The following is a 21,406-nucleotide window of genomic DNA, read 5'->3' as shown; positions in this document are numbered from 1 at the left end:
CTATACGGTACAGATTTCACGGGAGAGACCAGCGTTTCTCAAATTGGGGTCCTGACCCAAAAGAGAGTTGCCGGGGGGTCACAAGGTTATTTTAGGGTGGTGATGGTATTGCCACCCTTACTTAGGCGCTGCCTTCAAAGCTGGGCGTCCGGAGAGCGGCAGCCCTTGGCCAGGCGCCCAGCTCTGAAGGTTGCAGTGCAGAAGTAAGGGTGGCAAGACCATGCCAAGCCCTCCTTACTTCTGCACTGCAGCTGGCAGCGGCTCTGCTTTCAGAACTGGGCTCCTGGCCAGCAGCCTCTGCTCTCCAGCTGCTCAGCGTAGAAATCAGGGTAGCAGTCCCACAAGCCCCCCTACAATAACCTTGCAAACCCCCCACAACTCCTTTCTGGGTCAGGATCCTACAATTACAACACTGTGAAATTTCACATTTAAATAGCTCAAATCATGAAATTTATGATTTTTAAAATCCCATGACCATGAAATTGAGCAAAATGGACCAATGATCACTGACAAGGGATGGCTCACTCAATGATTACCATTCCCTCTGGGGCACCTGGCATTGGCCACTGTTGGAAGACAGAATACTGAGCTAGATGGACCTTTGGTCTGACCCAGTGTGGCTGTTCTTATGATGCATGCTTTTCTGGATTTTCTTATGCCAAGCAATGGTACATCCCAATGACCTCTCTCGCAACTTCTCCCCTCCCCCTTACTTTTTCCTTCCTGCATAACAAAGTGAGGAGCAGCACCCCTGAGTGGCGATCTAGGGGAGCCAGCGATCTGGTTGGCCTCAGTGACCACAGCTCTCCTGGCCCTTGGGCTCCCTGGGTTTCTTTGTCTTTTCAGAAATACAGTCTACAATATCTGTGGCAGCAGGCAGCTCCCGGGGAATGGCAGGAGCATCTCTGGTGTTGAGGGATTCCCAGAGCACCCTGGGACTCTGGCAGCAGAACAAGAGGTGGAAGGGGAGGCAGAATGTCCAGGTACTTTCTCCTCACTGTGATTTGTGGCCTGTATCCCAGCCTGGCATCGTGAAATCATTGTGCAGCAGCCCTACCAGCTGTTGAAGGAGACGGGGGTTTCTTTGGAAGGGTTGCGATGTCCTCCGGGGGCACTGAGCCCTAGTGCTCTGCTCTCCAGGGCTCCGGAGCAGCTCCCTCTCCTTGCTATGGAGCATCGCAGGGCATGGTGTCTACGGGCTGCTTCCCCAGGTGGCACGGATTGGCGTAGCTCCCTTGAAACCACTTTGCAGGAGCTGGGGACCTGGCCCTGTTTTCTTTTTGGTGCCTGCAGCAGTGGGGTACCTTGGCAACAGGCATCGGCTTTGTCAGCACTTTCCCAAGGGCTTCAGTTTAGAGCAGCCACTCCTGCCTCTCTGCTCTCTGTTCTGAGCAGCAAATCCTCCCACCGGAGCTGTCAGGCTTCGCTTGGGAGCCAGTCTTCCCTCCAAATGGCCATTACTGGCTCCCCTCAACTGGTGTAAATCAGCATAGCCCTATTGACTCCAGTGGAACTGCGCTCATTGACGCTGGCTGGGATCAGCCCCGCTGACTCCAGCTGAGCTGCGGCCGGGGCTTGGCCCTGTGTATCGACATTAGATACGGCACTTTGGTTGCCACCCTGTGTCTGTCGCTCTCCGGCTGGTCATTCAGTTTGGTGCCGGTTTCCCGCAAGTGAAGTGACTCCCCTCCTCTCACTTGTCTCCCTCAGTCAGGGAGAAGGCCCGAGAGGAGACACAGGCTGGGCCCAGGTCGCACTGGCCTAGGAAAGGCAAATGGCTGAACAGCGGTTTCCCTGCCTTCGCTGAAGGGTTGGCCCGTGAGAGAAGCTCCCCTGACAAGGTGGCTGTTCTGCAGCAGCAGGTCCTGGCACTCACAGAGGAAATCAAGTCTCAGAAGGTAAATCTGGGGACCGTTGCTCCAGAGCCCAGCAAAGCCACTGGGATGGCTCTATAGACCCCAGGGAGCTTTGGATCAAGCCCCTACGTGCTAGCATGAGCACTTCTTGGCGTGCCATTTGCTAGGGGGTTATGCTTGGTTCTCCAGTGATGTTCCCGTGGAGCTCTTCTCAGTTGGGGCAGGGGAGGGGTCACACCGGTGTGATCCTGCTTGAGTCGGTGGGTGGGGGTGTCACTGGGCTCTCACTGGTGTGACTCTGATTGGGAGTGTCAGGGGGTCACTGGGCTCACACTGGTGTGACCCTACTCGGGTTGGGGGTCACTGGGCTCACACTGGTGTGACCCTACTCGGGTTGGGGGGTCACTGGGCTCACACTGGTGTGACGCCACTCGGGGCAGGGGCGGGGTGGTCACTGGGCTCACACTGGTGTGACTCTGACTGAGGATGGCAGGGGGTCACTGGGCTCACACTGGTGTGACTCTGACTGTGGGTGGCAGGGGGTCACTGGGCTCACACTGGTGTGACTCTGACTGGGGGTGGCAGGGGGTCACTGGGCTCACACTGGTGTGACCTCGCTCGGGTCAGGGGGGTCACTGGGCTCACACCCATGTTAGTAGAAGAGGAAGCAGGCTCATGATGAGCAGTTGGCTCCGTCCTTAGTTTACTTCCTGGAGGCGATGGCCTTCTCCCAGGGCGAGCAAGCTTCCTCTGTGGCCAGGTGCCGGAGCCTGCTCCGAGCGGGGAGGTGACCGTGAAAGTGTTACCATGACAAGGGGATTGTTGGCAGCACTGGTGCGAGTGTGCGGCTCCCTGCAGCGACCGTGAGCCCAGGGTCTCTGCATCCAGTCAGCCCTCAGGAAGGTGCCTGGGGAGAGCCCAGGGCCAGGTGGGATGCAGAGCACCCCCTTGCAAGCAGTACAGCACCTCCGGGGCGGTACAGGCCATGGAGCATGGAGCCCCCTCTGGGCTGGGTGCTCCCCGGGCAGGCTGGCAGCACAGCTCCGCTGTTATAGACACGTAGGAATTGCCAGTCGTTCTCCAACACTGGCTAGTGCCCACATCTCAGCAAAAGGCTGCTATGGGGTGTCCTGCCCAGGGGGTGTCTCCCCCAAATCCCCTTAGATAGTGCCCTGTCCCTTAACGAGAACCCCCAGGCCTGCTGCAACCTCAGACAGAGCCAGTGCTGTGCTGCGTGTGGTCCGTGTGTTGTGACGATCACGCCATGTCCCCGCAGGAGCTGGTTACGCTTCTCCACAAGGCTCTGGAGGCTGCACAGCGGGAGAAGAGAGCATCCAGCAGGTACCTGGCTGCTGCAGAAGACAAAGACCGGCTAGAGCTGGTGCGGCACAAAGTGAGGCAAATCGTTGAGCTCAGCAATCGGGTGGAAGCCCTGGAGACCGACAAGAAGGAGCTGGAGCAGAGCCTGGCCCTGAGGGACAACCGTGTGGAGGAGCTGCAGAAGCACGTGCAGCTCCTGATGGACAAGAACTATGCCAAGCAGCAAGTCATCCTGAAACTCACAGAGCAGGTTGTCCTGGATCTCTCTGAGCCAGTGCAAGAGGCTGATGCTGTTGCTGTCAACACCTTGCACAAGCAGCAGGAGGAGATTGAGCATCTGAAGGTCCGTGAGGCAGGCACAGCCAAATCAGCAGCTGGAGGGCTCTGTAGTGTCTGGTACAGCAGGCGCCTGGGGCTGGTTTGTGCCGCTCCTTTGCTGTCCAGAGTGCAGGCAGTTTGCAGGGGCTGGGCTGATATCAGTCCTGTGCTTTGAAGGGTTTGTCTGGTTCAAGAGATGGGGAAGTGGTAGCCTAGAGCTTGTTTTGCCTGACTCAGCTTGAGTCATCCTCCATCCAACCCTTAGCTCCTCCTCTGTTGCTGCCTTCAGTCAGTCTGTCCAGATGTGCCCTCTGTGTAAACAGCATTTCCCCTCAGACAGCCTGGCCCCCCGTGCAGTTCCCAGCCCCATCTGTGCAGTTATAATGGATGCTTGTGTCTCTCAACAGAGAAACACTGCAGCCAACGGGGGGGTTTGTTGCCTGCAGTGATGTGGTGTTCGCTGGTGCCGGGAATGCCTCAGGCCTGGATTTTTAAATATGAACCAAACCCAGATCTCTCGGCCTGTCTCCTTGCGGCATCTTCCAAGCATTATGCACTATTACAGGGCAGACTTAAGATGTTTTGAGTGCCCTAACTGTACATTCCAGACCTGAACGTATCTGAATTTCTTTTAAGTTTAGCCTTACGTCTAAATGTCCTGGGTCTCTGATGTTATTTGGGAGAATTATGCCCTCCCTGTAATGTATTTTACCTTAAATTATGGAGCCGTCCTCTCGTTCTTTAGTTTTTATGTGGGGATTTAAAACAGAGAGGAGAATAGCAAAAACCTGCCTGCTGTCCGCCAGCCCGGTGTGAGCACCTGCTCTGCTTTCCGGCAGGATGACCTAGATGCCTACAGAACTCAGAACCAGTTCCTCAACTCAGAGATCCACCAGGTCACAAAGCTCTGGAGAAGCGTTGCCGAGAAGGAGAAAGTCTTGCTGATGAAGGTGAGATGAGCTGTGGAGAGAGGTGGCAGCTATTCATTTAATTATTGTGAAGCAAGCACCAATGCAGGGGTTTCCCTTCCTACCCAGCCCTGGTCCCAGATGCACAGTAAGCCAACAAGGGTCTTGTTCCCAGTGGACTCCCATCCACCCCTTCACTCTGCATTTTGGTGGCCCCGACATGGGATCTCTGATCAGCTTCCCTCAGGAGTTTCCCAAATAACATACAGGCAAACCCTAATTTTTGTTCGGGTCTCAAGGGATGATGAAGCGTTGTTAGAGTTGGGGTCTTGCAAAATCAAATTTCTGCTTCTCTACGAATTTCAGCTCCAGGCCAGACACAAACTTAGAGTCATGTGAAGCTCTGGGGTTTATGTAGGAACAGGCTCATCCCAGGCTCCATCCAGTCCAGTAGCCTGTTGCCAACAAGGGCCAGTGCCACCAAGATGCAGGGCTGAAGCTAAGATGCTCACAGGGAAAGTTCCCTTCAGCCCCCAGGAGTTAAAGGTCTGCTGACACTCAATGCTTGGAGTTTTTGTCCCTTCTGAAGCACTTGTTTACATTTAAATCTCTGCTATCATAACTCTGGATACTCAGCCACAGAAATGGTCAGTCCTTTTTTGAATCCTGCTGAGCTCTTGGTCTCAACACCTCATGTGGCAGTGAGTTCCACAGGCTAATGATGTGCTGTATGAAAAAGTATTTCCCTCTCTGTTTTGTCAGAATTTGGCACCATTTGATTTCACTGAGTTTCTCCATGTTATTATGCTGTGGGATGGAGCGGGCACTGCCCTTCCCCCTTGTATTGTGGAATGGAGCGGGCACTGCCCTTGGTCCTATCTTTGCTGTTCCATTCATGATTGTACTCTTGTCATGCTCCCTCCTATTCATCTCCTCTCTACAGTAAACAGTCCCAGTAAATCTGTTCATCTGTCTTTAGCACCCTTAGTTCTCCTCCTCCCTGCCATGGTCCCCTCTAGTTCTGCCGTGACTCTGTCGAAGTGGGGTGCAGTCCTTCCCACACGAATCAGACATGGCAAGGCAGTGCTGTGTATCATGGCACTGTACCAGTTCCGTGTTGTTCTCCATGCCATCCCTATGCACCCTAGCACCTCGTTTGCTTTTCTAACCGCTGCGGCCAAGGTGCAGATGTCTCCAGTGAGCTCCCAGGGTGGCGTGCCCTTGGGCGGGTCCCTCAGCCTCTCAGGGCCTCAGTTCTCCACCTGTACATGTGGGAGAACGGCCCTTCCTTTCTCCCACCCCTTTTCTGGCCTGGGTCTGAGCACTCTGGGGCAGGCTTGTCTCTCACTATGTGTCTGGGTAGTGACCAGCACACCGGAGTCTCAAACTCAGCTGAGCCTTCTGCTAGTCCCTGTCCCTGGCTAGTAGAGGAGTACCACTGCCTAGCTGGGGAGCTGCAGAGGAGCAGGTGGACGAGATGAGACAGGTCAGGCTTTAGATGCCTCTTCAAAATGAGGAAGGTATGAACCCAGGTGTCCTGGCCAAATGTCACTCTGGGCAATTCTGACACCCCCCCCACACCACAATAAAATCCCCTAGGCAGTTTCAGGGGTAGTTTCCTCCACACACGCACACACACTCCAGTGAACTCCCGCTTTACCCTCTAACACCCCCCAGCTCAGCAGCCCCTGCTTGCCCTTGCTGCACCGCAGTGACCTACTGCCAGCCCCCGGGCTGCTCTCCTTGCTCCTGCAGGGCTCTGGCTCTCTCCTGCTGCAGCGGCCTTGCTGTGGCGGCTCCTTCCACCCTCCACTGCGCTCTGTGGCATGTGGTTGACTCAGGAACTGCCTGCCCACGAACACGGGAGATGCAGGCAGCTGCTGGGGCAGAGACCTGGCGCTGGGTGCCTCTGGGGGGCGGGTTTCCAGGGGCAAGGGCAGGCGATGTGGGCTCTGCTCTCCAGCCACGCTGATGGCTGACACACGTGGCAGGGGCTGCAGCCACTCTGACAGCACCCCCAACGCTCTCTTCCAGTGTGCCCGCCTGCAAGCCCGCAGCTGCCAGGTGGAGAGCAAATACCTGATGCTGTTGCGGAGGCTGCAGGAGGCCTCCCCTGGCCTGGCCAGCGGTGATGCCGAGCTGGTGAAGAGCCTGATCCAGGAGGCACTGCAGTGGGATGCGAAGGAGGAGGCCGCGGAGGCTCTTCAGCTGAACCCTGTCAGGTAGGGGGCACGTGAGCCAGGAGGGCACATCATTGCTTTGGGGCAGGGATGCAGCAAGGGCTCTCTGTCATGGGATGGGCCCTCCGCTCAGAACAGTCCTGGGGCGGCTCCTTCTGCCAGGTTCCCAGCTGTCCCCTGCTGAGGCGGACAAGCTGGCTGTCCTGCACAGAGTGGGCATAGCCCAACTCCCAGATCTCCGGCAGCAACCTGGTGGACAGATCTGCATGTCGCCCCCAGCCCAGTTCAAAGCTGCTGACAGTCACCTGAGGATTACAGACTCTGGAATGGGAAGACGCATCCCCAAAACAAAGCACTCCCAGGCCCCTGCGATGGAGCCTGTTCTGTGCATTTAGCCAGACGAGGTGCCATCAGCAGTAACGTTTTCGGTACACACCTCACTGCTGAGTTTGCTATTCCTTGCCCTCCCTGAGCTGGGGCGCTCTGCTTAGCCAGGTGGTGCAGTTAGCCTGGGCTGAGCACAGAACTCATCCCCGCTGTGGAGGGGAAGTGAGTGAGTAGCTGTCACATGCAGGCAGTTTGGGGTTTCTGTGCACACATCTTCCATTAGCTGGAGCTAAGTGTTTTCCACGGTGGAGGGGATATTGGAGATGAGCAGAGGCCGGCAGGAAGAGTGAGGCTGGTCTGTCTTCTCTGCAGGGTCACCTGGGTGTGAGCAGTGGGTTAGCCTAACCTGAGTGTGAGCAGCTGCATTGCAAACCCACACTCGAGTTCTTGGGCCTCATTGGGGCCATGTGTGTCACTCGGACTTCCGGGGCACAGCCCATGCGTCTTGGTGCTGCAATGAGCCGAGCTGCTCTGGGAGGCTTTCAGTGAACTGGGGCAGAACTTGTCTGTCCTGAGAACGTGAGGGAATTGTGGGAAGGCACTGGAAAACCATCAGCTCTGAGTGGGTTAGTAGGCATCCTCACTGCAAAGTGGGCAGGTTACCAGCCTGAGTGAAAGTGACTCCTGCACTCTAGCCCACCCCCTCTGCTGGGCAGCTAACCCGGGTGTCAAGCACCACTGCAGAGGGGTGAGAGGGTTATGGGTGTGGATGGGAGGGGTTAGGGCAAACGTGGGGTGGGTGGTTGTAGTCGTGTCCCTGCAGGGCCCTCCTTGGCTCCTGCCCCTGCTGGGCTGAGAGGGTCACACAGAGACCTGTAGGTGCAGTGCCCACCTGGTGCTTTTATTTACAGACTGTGTTCCCACCACCTTTCCAGCATACACGTAGTCCCCTTCTTGAGGTCCACCAGCAGGAGAGAGGGGGCAAGCTACCTCTCTCCGCTTCCCCTCACTGCCTTTCCTGTAGTGCAGCTTCCCTCTTTCCAGCTTCCCCCCGGCTTCTTTCCCCTGGGGCTCTTATCCAGCCCCAGCCTGATGAGACAGCAGCTGTTCCAGCTTCCCCAGTCAGGGCCAGGTGGTCCACCCAGCTCCAGTTCACCTCCCTGACCTGGAGCTGGAGTGACAGAGGGTTGGCTAACCAGCGTTCTGCTTAGCACCCTGTCACAGTGGGTAATTGCAGTGAAGACCAACCCTGGAGTCAGGAGAGGGGTTGTTATGTGATGGGGAAATCTGTACTGGACCTCTGGCAAATGTCTGTCTGGTTGTTCAGCTTGTCAGCGTTAGGACCCTGCGTGTGCAGCACCCGGCAGGGCCCCACTCCTGGCTGAGGTGCCACGGGCCCAGGCTGGAACTGTTTGAACACAGTTACAAAGGGGCACTGGAAGGATGCATGGAGGTGTTGGTGCTCGAGTGATAGGAGGCCCAGCAGTCTGGTAGCTCCTTCCATCTCTAGCAGCTGGGGTTCCAGGAGGAGGGGCCAAAGCTGGCTCTCACAGGGTGCTGCCCAGGGAGACAACCACTGTGCCTAGGGCAGCAGAAGTGGGGACTGGGCACCGTAGCTGCCTCTGACTCAATTTGCCCTGCGTGCCAGTATCCTGCTGAGCAAAGTCTGTCCAGCACCTAGCACGTGGGTTTCAGGCCCTGCTCTGCTCTGCCGTTTCCAGAGAGTATGATGACTACGGGTTTATGACCATTCCCAAATACGAGGTTGAGGACTGGAAGCTTCTGGCTAAAATCCAAGCCCTAGAGATCAAATCCAACAACCTGCTGAGCCACATGGTGGTGGAGAAGCCTCTTCATGAGAGATGGGCCGGTATGGCTGAGTTGAGCCCCTCTGCAGAGCTGAAAGGCTTGATCCGCTGCGGCATCCCCATGGAGCACCGCCAAAGGGTCTGGAAATGGATAGTGAGCCAGCACCTGTCCCACCGCCACCCCGCCAACCACTACGAGAGCCTGCTGCGGCAGGGCAAGCGCACGGAGCATCCCGCCTTCCGGCAGATCGAGCTGGACCTGCCCCGCACCCTGACCAACAACAGGCATTTCACATCTCCCACCTCCCAGCTCGTCCCCAAGCTCCGAAGGGTGCTGCTGGCCTTCTCCTGGCAGAATCCCGCCATCGGCTACTGCCAAGGGCTAAACAGGTGAGATACTGGGAGCCACTGCCGGAGCAGCAGGGAAGGCTGCTCACTGCTGGGCTGTCTCTGTACGAGGGGATAACAGCCGCCCCTGAGGCCTGGGGGGCTCCTGGAGGATCAGTCCATCACAGAATGGGGTGCTCGGATTCCCCAGCAAGGGGGCCTTAGGAGTACCACAATGAGAGGGACCTGCAGGGAAGGGAAGCAGGTGGACATTTCCTATTAGAGTGATGGTTTCGGTTCTTCAGGGATTCCCCCTGTCTGGGGGAGCTGGGATGGCTGCTTTTGTATGAATTTAGATGGAACGTGTGGGCTAAAGGTGTTCACATCACCCAATCACATTCCAACATTAAACAGTGTTAAACAAGGACCAGGGCTTAACATACAGAGACTTCAGCTTGCTTTAGTGCAAACACACCATTAAAGAGCCTTTAACTTTTTATTGAAGATACAGAAAAGAAGGAAAAACAGGTAAAGCCTTTGAAATGTAAAGTATTAACAAAGGCTTCCATTTGTACAACATCCCTTCTTCCCTTTGCCGTTAGCTGGAGAGCATTTTAGAAGTAAAATCTCCCTTGTTTGACAGGCTTTAGATGGTACCAAAGGTGGTCATAATTGTCGTCCCAGGTGGGGGTTGGCATTCAGTTGGAGCCAGCAGGGGTGGCGATGTCATCTGGGTCCCTCTCTGGCCCGTTCGGGTCACACAACACCTCTCAGGATCAGGGTGATGAAGGCTGGAGCTGCCAGGAAATGGTGGGCTTGGCAGCTGTGATGGTGAAGTTCACTCCAGTACCCTCTGCCCGTTCTATCCATCTGTTCTTTTCATTCTTTTTGTTTGTTCTTTCATTCTTTCCCCATAAAATCTCTCTCTTTAAGGACCCCAAGAGGGAGTGGTAGGTGGAATAGACCATCCCCTCATTATTATGTCCACCAAAAAGGTCTAATATCTGACATACCAATTTTGGCTCATGAACTTCCAACTCCACATCTCCTCTTTTTAACAAGCATAATTTCACCACAGTCCTTGAGTCATAGTGACTTGGCCTTTTTCTCTCAGAGTAATTCAGTTATTCTGTCTCCCTTCCGTACCTGTTCCCATCAACGTTTGTTGTTATCAGTTAACTGGAACAGCTTGTAACTTTTACATACTTTTTGCAGCTGTGCTCCCAAGTTGGGTGGGTTTGTAGGCCTATTTGTCACAACACTGCTCGTAGCAGAGTTGTCAAGGAGGCAAATGCCCTTTGGCCCGCACACACTGGCCATCAATGTCCTGCTTAAAAATGAAGGCTTGTTCATGTTTTGTGAGCTTGACACCTCTTCCTCCACCAGCCCCATCCTTTCCCTGTCCCCTGTTCAGAGCTAAGAGAGGCAGACCAGTTCCTGTGCCCAGCATTCATCATGCCCTTTGTTCATGGGCCGCAAACCCACACCTACTAACCTCCAGCCAGGAACAAACTTCCACAGCCAGGTTATCAACCCCGTGACAACAGAAATGCTGTTACTCCTCCTCTGAAGGAAAGGTACACAGCCATCTCCCAGAGACGCACTTTCCTCTGAGCTCATCAGTGCCTGCTGAGCATCTAAAGAACAATGGGATCAGATTCAGGGAATAGAAGTGAGGCAGAATAAAGTGACTTTTTCAAAAGACTTCTTGTATCCTCACTCAGTATTCTGAGCCCTCATGCGGCGATTTAGGAGGCCTGGAGCATTGCTGTGATGGATAGTAACATGACATGAAATGTACATCAGTCATTTGTATCACGTTGGCCAAATCCTGGGAGCTGCTCAGCACCTGCAGTCGCTCCAGAATCGCGTGTGAGTGCAGCAGCCTCTGGAATTGGCTCATGGGCAGGAACACGCCCTCAGCTTTTCCGTGAGCTGCCCAAGCAGCATGCTGGGAAGCTGGTTGCTGCCTCTCAGCCTCTGCTTCCTCAGCAATAGGAAAAAGCAAGGCCTGAACTGGTGTGTAAGAATTGAGGCTTGTCGCGCGTGGCACTCAACTGTCCTGGTGACACTCCCCTTAGTGGAGAAGACTTGACATAGATATTGGGAAGCCTCCTTTACTCTTCAGAGCCTGCTCTCCGCACAGTGTCACCCAACAGCTATGTGGTCCCCCTCCCTGCCCAGCTTTCTGCAGGGCGTTGTCCAGCAGCCAGATGGGCCCCCACGGCCCCCCAGTGCCTTTTGCTCTGTGCAGAGTCACCTGGCTGCCACATGGGCCCTCTCTCTCCCCAGCTGTTTGTGTGGTGTTGCCCAAAGCGTGCCTAAGACCCTCCCTCCCATCCGGCTCCGCGAGCAGGCTGGGATGGTGTATCTATTACCTGGCACCTAGGACATGCATGGGGCTCTGCAGACTGCCGCAGGAAGACAAGTTCCCTGCCCCAGAGAGCTCATCCTGTCCAGCACAGAGCACCCTCTGCTCCTCTGAGGCTGATTGCAGCCAAGGGGGCTCAGGGCTCTGATGATGAATGGATGACCGGGGGCGGAAGAGAGGGAAGTGATCTGTGTCACATGGATCTATCAGGGTAGAGCCCCTGCCATCTCAGAGTGCCCTGAGGCCAGCTCCCAGGTGGTGTAAATCAGCATACCTCCACTGGCTTCAGTAGAGCCCCACCCATGTACCCAAACTGGGGCGCTGGTACTATGAGTCTAGCTGCACTGCTTAGCCCTGCCTCATCTCCAGTCCCTGCTCTAGTTCCCTGACAGTGCTGCTGGACTTGGCAATGAGCTCCAGCCAGCCTTGCTACTCCGGGAGATACAGGGAGATCTTTGAGGCCCTGGTGAAGCACACTTGTTGGCTGGCCTGTCACTGCTGAGCAGCCTGTGCTCCCTGCACCGGAGATTTAATGTAAAACCTAAAGCTAGAAGAGCAATGCCGACCAGACTCTCTGATTTCCCACCAGTGCTGTTGCAAGTCAGTAGGTAACAGAGAGAGTTTGCTTTGTTTCCTGGTGTCCTGTCCATTGCAGGTTGGCAGCCATTGCCCTCCTGGTCCTAGAAGAGGAGGAAAGCGCATTCTGGTGCCTGGTTCACATTGTGGAAAACCTGATGCCGGCGGATTACTACAGCGACACGTTACTAGCATCACAGGTGAGCATGAGAATCCGGCTATGTCATGGGGGTGAAAGACAGCAAGGTACTTGCACAGAGATGTTAAAGGGACATGGTCCATTCCTGCATCCCAGCCCCTGGGAAAGCCCTGTGCTCTCTGCAGCCCTCCTACATAAGCCAATCTTAGGGTTACTTTGCACCACTGGAGCAGGGTGCATGAGAATCAGGCCTATGCTGTCCCGCGAGTCCTCGGGAATCAGGCACTTTTATTAACTGAACAAGCACTCAGCATTGTCTGAACCCATGGGGTTTCCTCACGTCATAGGTGATCTCATTAACTCTTTCCACTACTTCAGAGTGTCCATTCTAAATGTCTTGCATTTTATTCTTTCTCACAGCATCCAGCACAAGCACCATATCTCCTATTTCAAATGCTCTTTCCTCGGCATGTCTATCATGCCAGGCCTCCCCAACTTCCTGGCTTTCCTTTAGATTTTGCTGAACCAAATCCATCATATCTTGCAATTTTTCATTAAAAATGAGACACATACTCCATCACTGGCTACTCTGTCTCCTCAACATTACCTTCCCAAGAATCATGAGTCAGATCTAGGGGTCCGCTAACCTGCCTTACATGAGCAGTTCAGAGGGAGCAAACCTAGTAGATTCTTGGGGTACACTCCTGTACACATACAACAAATGTGTACAGACCAATTGGAGGATTGGGCCAAAAGGAATCTGATGAGGTTCAATAAGGAGAAGTGCAGGGTCCTGCACTTAGGACGGAAGAACCCAATGCACTGCTACAGACTAGGGACCGAATGGCTAGGCAGCAGTTCTGCGGAAAAGGACCTAGGGGTGACAGTGGACGAGAAGCTGGATATGAGTCAGCAGTGGGCCCTTGTTGCCAAGAAGGCCAATGGCATTTTGGGATGTATAAGTAGGGGCATAGCGAGCAGGTCGAGGGACGTGATCGTTCCCCTCTATTCAACATTGGTGAGGCCTCATCTGGAGTACTGTGTCCAGTTTTGGGCCCCACACTACAAGAAGGATGTGGATAAATTGGAGAGAGTCCAGCGAAGGGCAACAAAAATGATTAGGGGTCTAAAACACATAACTTATGAGGAGAGGCTGAGGGAGCTGGGATTGTTTAGCCTGCAGAAGAGAAGAATGAGGGGGGATTTGATAGCTGCTTTCAACTACCTGAAAGGGGGTTCCAAAGAGGATGGCTCTAGACTGTTCTCAGTGGTAGCAGATGACAGAACGAGGAGTAATGGTCTCAAGTTGCAGTGGGGGAGGTTTAGATTGGATATTAGGAAAAACTTTTTCACTAAGAGGGTGGTGAAACACTGGAATGCGTTACCTAGGGAGGTGGTAGAATCTCCTTCCTTAGAGGTTTTTAAGGTCAGGCTTGACAAAGCCCTGGCTGGGATGATTTAACTGGGAATTGGTCCTGCTTTGAGCAGGGGGTTGGACTAGATGACCTTCTGGGGTCCCTTCCAACCCTGATCTTCTATGATTCTATGATTCTATGAACAGATATGGCAGCCGAACATCCCCATCATTCTGGCACCTGTCCACATCCATTTTCATCATAGATTTCAAGGTCCCATTGAACCTTTCCACCAGACCATTGATTTGTGGGTGGTAGGGAGCAGCTTTTAGGTACTTTACTCCACACATTTTCCATAAAATGGAAACAATAGACATAAAATTGGACCCATGGTCTGACAATATTTCTCTGGGAAAACCCAACTCTGCTAAAAATAGCAAACAACGCTGTTGCCACTGTCTCTGCCTCAATATTAGACAATGCTGCAGCCTCGGAGTACCTGGTAGCAAAATCTACCAACACAGGAATATACTTCTTCCCATTCCTGGAAGGTTTAGGGAGTGGTCCTACAGTATCCACAGATGCTCTGGCAAATGCCTTCCCAATAATGGGTTAAAGGCTAGAGGGGTGCCTCACTAGGTCCCTTTAACACTTTGCACTTCTGGCACAAATCACAGCACCTGGAATAATCTCTCACTGTTTCAAAAAGATAAGGCCAGTAGAAATTTTGCCAAATGTTTTGCCTACACCCAGGTGTCTTGCATTGTGGGGTCTCAGTTACACGGCGTAAGCTGGAGTAACTTCACAGAAGTCACCCTCGTCCAATGCTTCTGCTAGCATGGGGCAGCCCCACAGAGCACCTTGCACAGGACTGGGCCACAGTGGCACAGCCGAGCCTGAATGCTCAAATCACACACGAAGGGCCTGACCTTGCTGTGATATGGGTAGGTGTGGGAGAGTCGGGCCCATCATACATGTCTCCCCTGCTCCAAAAAGAGAGACCCCCCAAGTCTCCTCTGAGTTGGAACCCAGTTGGGACTCAGTAAGGGTACGTAGACTCTTGTAATCTCCCCCATGGACACAGGGTTCCTCTGTCTGACTGGTACGTCAGAGTCTAGGGCAGGTCTGCTAGGCTTTCTGATCCTTCAGCGTGCTTGCCGCAGAAATCACTGCAGTCACAGCTTCTGGTGCCATCCCATTGCATTTGCTGTTCGTGCTCAGCCAGCAGGAGGAGGAAGAGCTGTTGTGTGTGTCACAGTCAGGGCAGCAGTAGATGTTACAGACTGTGCTCTCTTGGCCCACTGGCGCTAACTTCCTAATCACCCCCCAGCTCTGTCCCAGGCCCCACCTCTGCCCCGCCTCTAACACAGTACTGACTTTCCGGACACATGCTGCTGCAGAACCAGCCTTCCCACTGCAGCACTCTTCTTATGTTCGCCCTACTTAACTGGAAGAACGGCCACACTGGGTCAGACCAAAGGTCCATCTAGCCCAGTATCCTGTCTACCGACAGTGGCTAATGCCAGGTGCCCCAGAGGGAATGAACAGAACAGGCAATCAGCAAGTGATCCATCCCCTGTCAACCATTCCCAGCTTCTGGCAAATAGAGGCTAGGGTCACCATCCCTGCCCATCCTGGCTAATAGCCATTGATGGACCTGTCCTCCATGAACTTATCTAGTTCTTTTTTTAACCCTGTCATAGTCTTGGCCTTCACAACATCCTCTGGCAAAGAGTTCCACAGGTTAACTCTGTGTTGTGTGAAGAAATACTTCCTTTTATTTGTTTGAAACCTGCTGCCCATTAATTTCATTTGGTGACCCTAGTTCTTGTGTTATGAGAAGGAGTGAATAACACTTCCTTATTTACTTTCTTCACACCGGTCATGATTTTATAGACCTTGATCATATCCCCCTTTAATCATCTCTTTTCCAAGCTGAAAAGTCCCAGTCTTATTAATCTCTCCTCAAACGGCATCCGTTCCATACCCCTAATCATTTCTGTTGCTCTTTTCTGAACCTTTTCCAATTCCAATGTATCTTTTTTGAGGTGGGGCAACCACATCTACACGCAGTGTTCAAGGTGTGGGCATACCATGGATTTGTATAGAGACAATATATTTTCTGTCTTATTATCTATCCCTTTCTTAATGATTCCCAGCATTCTGTTCGCTTTTTTAAACTGCTGCTGAACATGGAGTGGATGTTTTCAGAGAACTATCCACAATGACTCCAAGATCTCTTTCTTGAGTGGTAACAGCTAATTTAGACCCCATTATTTTATGTGCACCTGCCTCTGTATCTCATGGATTCTCGCTTTGTCAAACCCAGGTGGATCAAAGAGTCTTTAAAGACTTCTTGTCAGAAAAGCTCCCCAGGCTTACAGCTCACTTTGAGCAGCACAGGATTGACGTCTCACTGATCACCTTCAACTGGTTCCTGGTGGCCTTCGTAGACAGCCTGGTCAGTGACATCCTCTTCCGGGTCTGGGACGCCTTTCTGTACGAAGGAACAAAGGTAGGGAACCACCCCTGGCCCTAGCTATGCCAGGCTCTCAGAGCTGCGCGTTCTTAGACATTCAGATCCAAGTGGGACGCACCCCACCCTGAGCTGAGCAGTTGACTGGCGTTCATAATCATTTTGGTCCCACAACTCCCTGTCTGAGCTGCCCAGCCTCTCTGCATGTCTCTGGCAACGATGGTGGGCCTGTAGCTTCCAGCTCTGTCTGTACTGGGGCTGGAATGGAAGGATTAAGCCCAGCTTGGGGAGACAGACCCGCACTAACCCTCCCAGAGCTAGTGTGCTACTCAGAGTGGGAGTGAGGCTAGCCACACAAGCACGTATCTAGGCTCTTGAACGGGCAAACACTTGCGGTGGCTAGTTCTCCCGCTGTTCACGTTGCCACGGCTACGTCCTATTCCTAGCACGGTAGCTCAATGAGCGCTCCTGCGAACGCCTCTTTGAGCTGGGAATCCCACCCCAGGTATACCCTGGCATCACCTTGTTGGTGCTGGGGCAGCTGGGCCTCACGCCCTCTCCTGGCCTTCCCAGCTTCTCCCCCTGCAGTCCTACATCACTGCCCTGAGGAAGGTCTGGGGACCTGCTCTGTCCCCTCTCCTGCTTCTAGAGGGGGCACTGGAGCTGCAGGGGTCTTGGGACCTTCTCAGGTTGAGGAAAGGGGCTGGGAGGGGATCTTCTCTTCTCCTTCGTCGCCCTGGAGAGAAGGCTGGAGGGCAGCAGACCAGGTATGTTCTGGGCCTGGCTTCAGCCAGCCAGAGTTGAGGAGGGTACAGTCTTCGCCCTCGGTAGGGGGAGCTCAGAGACGTTAGAGCTGGGCAAACTCAGTGGATGCCAGTGCAGCTCCTGCTGGACCATGAAGTGGCCAGGAGAGGGCATGAGGATCCATGCAGCCACCAGTGCCTGTTCCCTTGGTGCCAGGTACCACTGCCTGGGGAGCGGGCCTGTCCTGAATTCTGTTCTCCGTTCCCCACCACCTCGGAAAGGGAGAGCCTCCTGTTCCTTACAGTGTTTTCATTGGCACTGTGCCTTTAACACATTGGCTCTTGTTAAGCATTTGCTCTTGTCGTGTGTTCACTCTCCAAAGGAAGCATAGAGAATCAACAGTGCAAACTGACAAAGAGTGAGAGGAGATGTGTGTTGGCTTCTGAAGGCCCCCTCCTCTGGTGTGCAGCCCAGACACCTGCTGTCCCACCTCATCCCAAAGTGCTCCACGCCCTGAGCTTTCAGTCCCTCCGTGGGTATATGCTGGGCCCTCTGCCAACTAAAACACATTTTAACTTGTCGTAGGTGATTTTCCGCTATGCTCTTGCCATCTTTAAGTATAACGAAGAGGAGATTCTGCGGATCCATGACAGCCTGGAGGTTTACCAGTACCTTCGCTTTTTCACCCACATGATTGGAGATGGCAGGTGAGAGACGAGCTGCTCTCAAGCTTCCCCTTTGGCCAGTCACATGTGCGCAGACCTGTAAAGTTGACAAAATAATGACAAGGCCTAGGACTGTTGCCCTTGTGCTTGCAGGGTGGGGAAGGAACAAGAGTTGGCCATGTGCCTTTGTTCAGTGATGTTCACTGATGTCTAGTTAAGCCTAGAAATTGTTGTCTGTACAATTGAGTTTGTGCCCAAAACAGAAAGAAGCAGTTAGGCTGACACATCCAGGATTCGCAGCCACGAAGGCCATTGACGGGACAGCTGGGCTTGGGCCTGGGGTTTGCTTTTGTTCTGCTGGAGAAGAAGGATCCTGTTTTTCTTAAAGTCGAGTGCGCACCATGGGCATGGGATGAAAGGCAGGATTTGGCCGGTGAACCTCTTCCCTGGGAAACATGGCCCCTCAGACTAATCCCACCGTGAGGGAGTCCTGGGACATACTACTGAGCCTGCTAAGGGGACAAGGGTACAGCCTCTCACAGGAGCAGGATCCATCCTAGCAGTAGATGAGGAGCCTATGTCCGCCTGGAGAAAGGTCCCCTGTGTGTTCATGGCTTGCCCTGCCAAGCTCAGAGGCTTCTTTTCCTGGCTGGGGCAGAGGAAGGTTGGCTGCTGGAGCTGAAACGCTTTACACTGGGGTATGGGGGGACTGACACTATCAGCTGATTAGTCCTTGGGTGCGGGCCTTATAGCCCGTGGCTGCCAGCTGTAGTCCAGCCCGGGCTACGAGTTGGTCACTTTCTTGCAATGCAAGGGCCGTGCTGCCCCGGCAGGAGGGGTCAGCACTCACGCACTAGGACCAGGGTGTTCAGCTGATTAGCTCACCCGTGCTCCCTGTCTTCTCCCGGTAGGAAGCTGATGAGCATCGCCTTCAGTGACATGAATCCCTTCCCAATGAAGGTGCTGCAGAACCGGCGAGCGACACACCGGGCGGAGCTGGAGGCAGAGCTGAGCGAGCTGGAGCGGATCAAGGCGCAGTACGTGAAAGAGCAAGCAGAGCAGGTGACCTGGCACCTGGATGGAGCCGTTAGCGAAGAGGAGGAGGAGATGTAGCCAGAGACGTGGCTGCTGTCCTGCGCCTGAATCCCTGGCCCTGCAGCTCTGCACCAGCATCACTCTCCTTTCTCAGAGAGATGGAAAATCCTGAGGCGAGCAGGGCCAACGCAGAGGGTAGGCACAGTGTTTCTGAGGAGCTCAGCTGGGAGGACTGTGTCCTGCCCAGACCTCCTGGCTCACCGTCCACCCAGCACACAGCTGTGGAGATGCAAGAAAGTTTCTTGGAAAGATCCTGTCTCGCTCTCTCTGAACCATCCCGTCCATTCCTCCCCACCGTCTTGCTGCAGCTGCGCTAGACAGGGTGCCCAACTCATAGCCTGTGGGCTGAACACAGCCCACCAGAGCGTTCGTACGGCCCACAGCCTGCTTCCACACAAAATACCAACAGCCGATTCATTAGCATTTGGTCACGTTTGTATCATTTTACTTTAGTTATGAGTTCTGTACGGTTTTTTCTGTTTTCTATAATTCTGATACACGTTTTATGCACTGATTTCTTTATTTGTTTTTAAATAGACAATACTGTACATACCAACCTATCTAAACACATACGAAACAGAACCTGGTTGGATCACTCCAGGTTGTGCTTAGGGTTATGTGGCCCTCCTGTGTAATAAGGTTGGGAAACCGAGTGTTGCAGGACGCTTGTTGATTGATCACAGGTGACTTTAAGTGTGTGCACCATATTGGAGGCTGATGAGGCGCAGGTGACCCAGAAAGCCTTCCAATGTCTTTGAGTACACTCTGCTGGCAATTTAAAGGGGGTGTGTATATAATCATAGTAAGTATTAAGACAAAAGCACTCGCTTGAGAGTTAGTGTGTGAAGCCCCTGAATTAGTGAAGGAGAGAGACCTGATGGAACTCTTGAAGCTACCATAGCGTCTTTCTGCAGCTAGTTTGCCAGGAGGTCACATGATTGATGTTCAAGCATGCTCGGGGTTAACCCAATGAAACTATGTTCCCTGGGGCTGTGCCCTGATGCCCCTGAGGCCATGGCTGATCTCCTACTTAGTGAGATGGTCAGTGGGCACTTCCTTGCACACAGATTGTTGCCCTCTGCATAGTGTGTTCACCTTCTGCTGTAGATAATAACAGAGCTCATATGATAACAACAGCAGAGGGTTATGAGTAGAGTCCGTACTGGGACTGGTATTGACTGCATCCATTCATGGGCAGGAGGTGGCAGAATGGACAGATGGCACAAAAGGACAGAGGTGAGGCAAGACCAGAGAAGACTGTACCGTACTTAACCAAGCTGGGGCAGTGCACAACATTACAGGACAAACAAATGAAAGGTGATGCAACCAGAAAGGAATAGTTAGAACTACTTGTGCATGCTGCTGGCTTCTTAGTAAAATCTAACTGCTGGGGAAAGGAGCTGTGTGTTGATTGGAAAGCTGGGTGTCCCTTCTGCCCAGTGGCCATGCACCCCCAAACAGCATCAACAAGTGCAAAGGCTGGAATTCAGAGCAATATGGGGGCTGGGACAGTCCTCCAGCGCTGGACTCAGCAGCTGACTCCAGTGACACTATCTGTAGGAATCAGGCCTGCTTGGACAAGAACATAAGAATGGCCATACTGAGTCAAACCAATGGTTCATCCAGCCCAGTCTCTTGTCTTCTGACCATGGTCAGTGCCAGGTGCTTCAGAGGGAATGAACAAAACAGGGCAATTATCGAGTGATCCATCCCCTGCTGTCCAGTCCCAGCTTCTGGCTGTCAGAAACTAGGGACACCCAGAGCATGGGGTTGCATCCCTGTCCATATTGGCTAATAGCCATTGATGGACCTATCCTCCATGAACTTATCTCGTTCTTCTTTGAACCCTGTTATAGTCTTGGCCTTCACAACATCCCCTGGCAAGGAGTTCCACAGGTTGACTGTGTGTTGTGTGAAGAAATACTTCCTTTTGTTTGTTTTAAATATGCTGCCTATTAATTTCATTGGGTGACTTCTCCCCCGCCCACACAAGTTCTTGTGCTATGTGAAGGATTAAATAACATTTCCTTATTCACTTTCTCCACACCATTCATGATTTTATAGACCTCAATCATATACTTGATGACAGGTTTCAGAGTAGCAACCGTGTTAGTCTGTATCCACAAAAAGAAAAGGAGGACTTGTGGCACCTTAGAGACTAACCCATTTATTTGAGCATAAGCTTTCGTGAGCTACAGCTCACTTCATCGGATGCATGCAGTGGAAAATATCTCCCCACTGTATTTTCCACTGAATGCATCCGATGAAGTGAGCTGTAGCTCATGAAAGCTTATGCTCAGATAAATGGGTTAGTCTCTAAGGTGCCACAAGTCCTCCTTTTCTTTTACCATATGCTTGCTGAGTCGTCTCTCTTCCAAGCTGAAAAGTCCCAGTCTTTTTAATCTCTCCTCATACGGAAGCTGTTTCATCATCTGTTCATCATCTGCATTGCCCTTCTCTGCACCTTTTCCAATTCTAATATGTCTGTTTTGAGATGGGATGACCAGAATTGAAGTTACTATTCAAGGTGTAGCCATACCATGGATTTATAGGGTGCATTATAATTATTTTCTATCTTATTATCTCCCTTGCCTAGTGGTTCCTAACATTCTGTTGCTTTTTTGATTGTCGCTGCACACTGAGTGGATGTTTTCAGAGAACTCTCCACAATGACTCCAAGATCTCTTTCTTGAGTGGTAACAGCTAATTTAGACCCCATCATTTTGCATTGGAGTAAAGACTGCAGGATCAGGTCCTTAAATAGCTCGGACCTTTCTCTCCCTCTCCCTCCTCCACATCTGATCCCTGTTGCTGTATACCCAGAGAGCTGCTGGCACCTAGTAGGGCAGGGAAGGTATAGTGAGCCAAGGGGCAGACGCTGGCTGAGGAGAAGTGGAGATGCAAGGTCTACCCTTTACAAGCCCCTTTGGGGCACACACAG

At 52.9% G+C, this 21,406-nt stretch overlaps 1 protein-coding gene across 10 annotated transcripts in view; it reads left to right on the top strand.

The window, feature by feature from the left end:
* Nucleotides 1–20,619, top strand: part of TBC1D2 (TBC1 domain family member 2) — a 41,215-nt gene extending 20,596 nt beyond the window's left edge. For 9 of the 10 annotated variants that reach the window (XM_073346022.1, XM_073346025.1, XM_073346020.1 and 6 more), the window contains 10 exons: nt 847–983; nt 1,711–1,898; nt 3,133–3,519; nt 4,334–4,444; nt 6,437–6,624; nt 8,631–9,107; nt 12,071–12,191; nt 15,815–16,000; nt 17,291–17,412; nt 18,282–20,619. In XM_073346022.1, the coding sequence (XP_073202123.1) occupies nt 847–983; nt 1,711–1,898; nt 3,133–3,519; nt 4,334–4,444; nt 6,437–6,624; nt 8,631–9,107; nt 12,071–12,191; nt 15,815–16,000; nt 17,291–17,412; nt 18,282–18,483 (2,119 nt within the window). In that variant the 3' untranslated portion in view covers nt 18,484–20,619. The remainder of the gene's footprint in view (nt 1–846; nt 984–1,710; nt 1,899–3,132; nt 3,520–4,333; nt 4,445–6,436; nt 6,625–8,630; nt 9,108–12,070; nt 12,192–15,814; nt 16,001–17,290; nt 17,413–18,281) is intronic. The other variant, XM_073346023.1, reaches the window with a different exon arrangement.
* Nucleotides 20,620–21,406: the final 787 nt, after the last annotated feature.

This window comes from Lepidochelys kempii, chromosome 5 (assembly GCF_965140265.1).
Source record: "Lepidochelys kempii isolate rLepKem1 chromosome 5, rLepKem1.hap2, whole genome shotgun sequence".
Taxonomy (NCBI): domain Eukaryota; kingdom Metazoa; phylum Chordata; order Testudines; family Cheloniidae; genus Lepidochelys; species Lepidochelys kempii.
The sequence above is the reverse complement of the archived record's forward strand: the minus strand, read 5'-3'. Positions and strand labels throughout refer to the sequence as shown.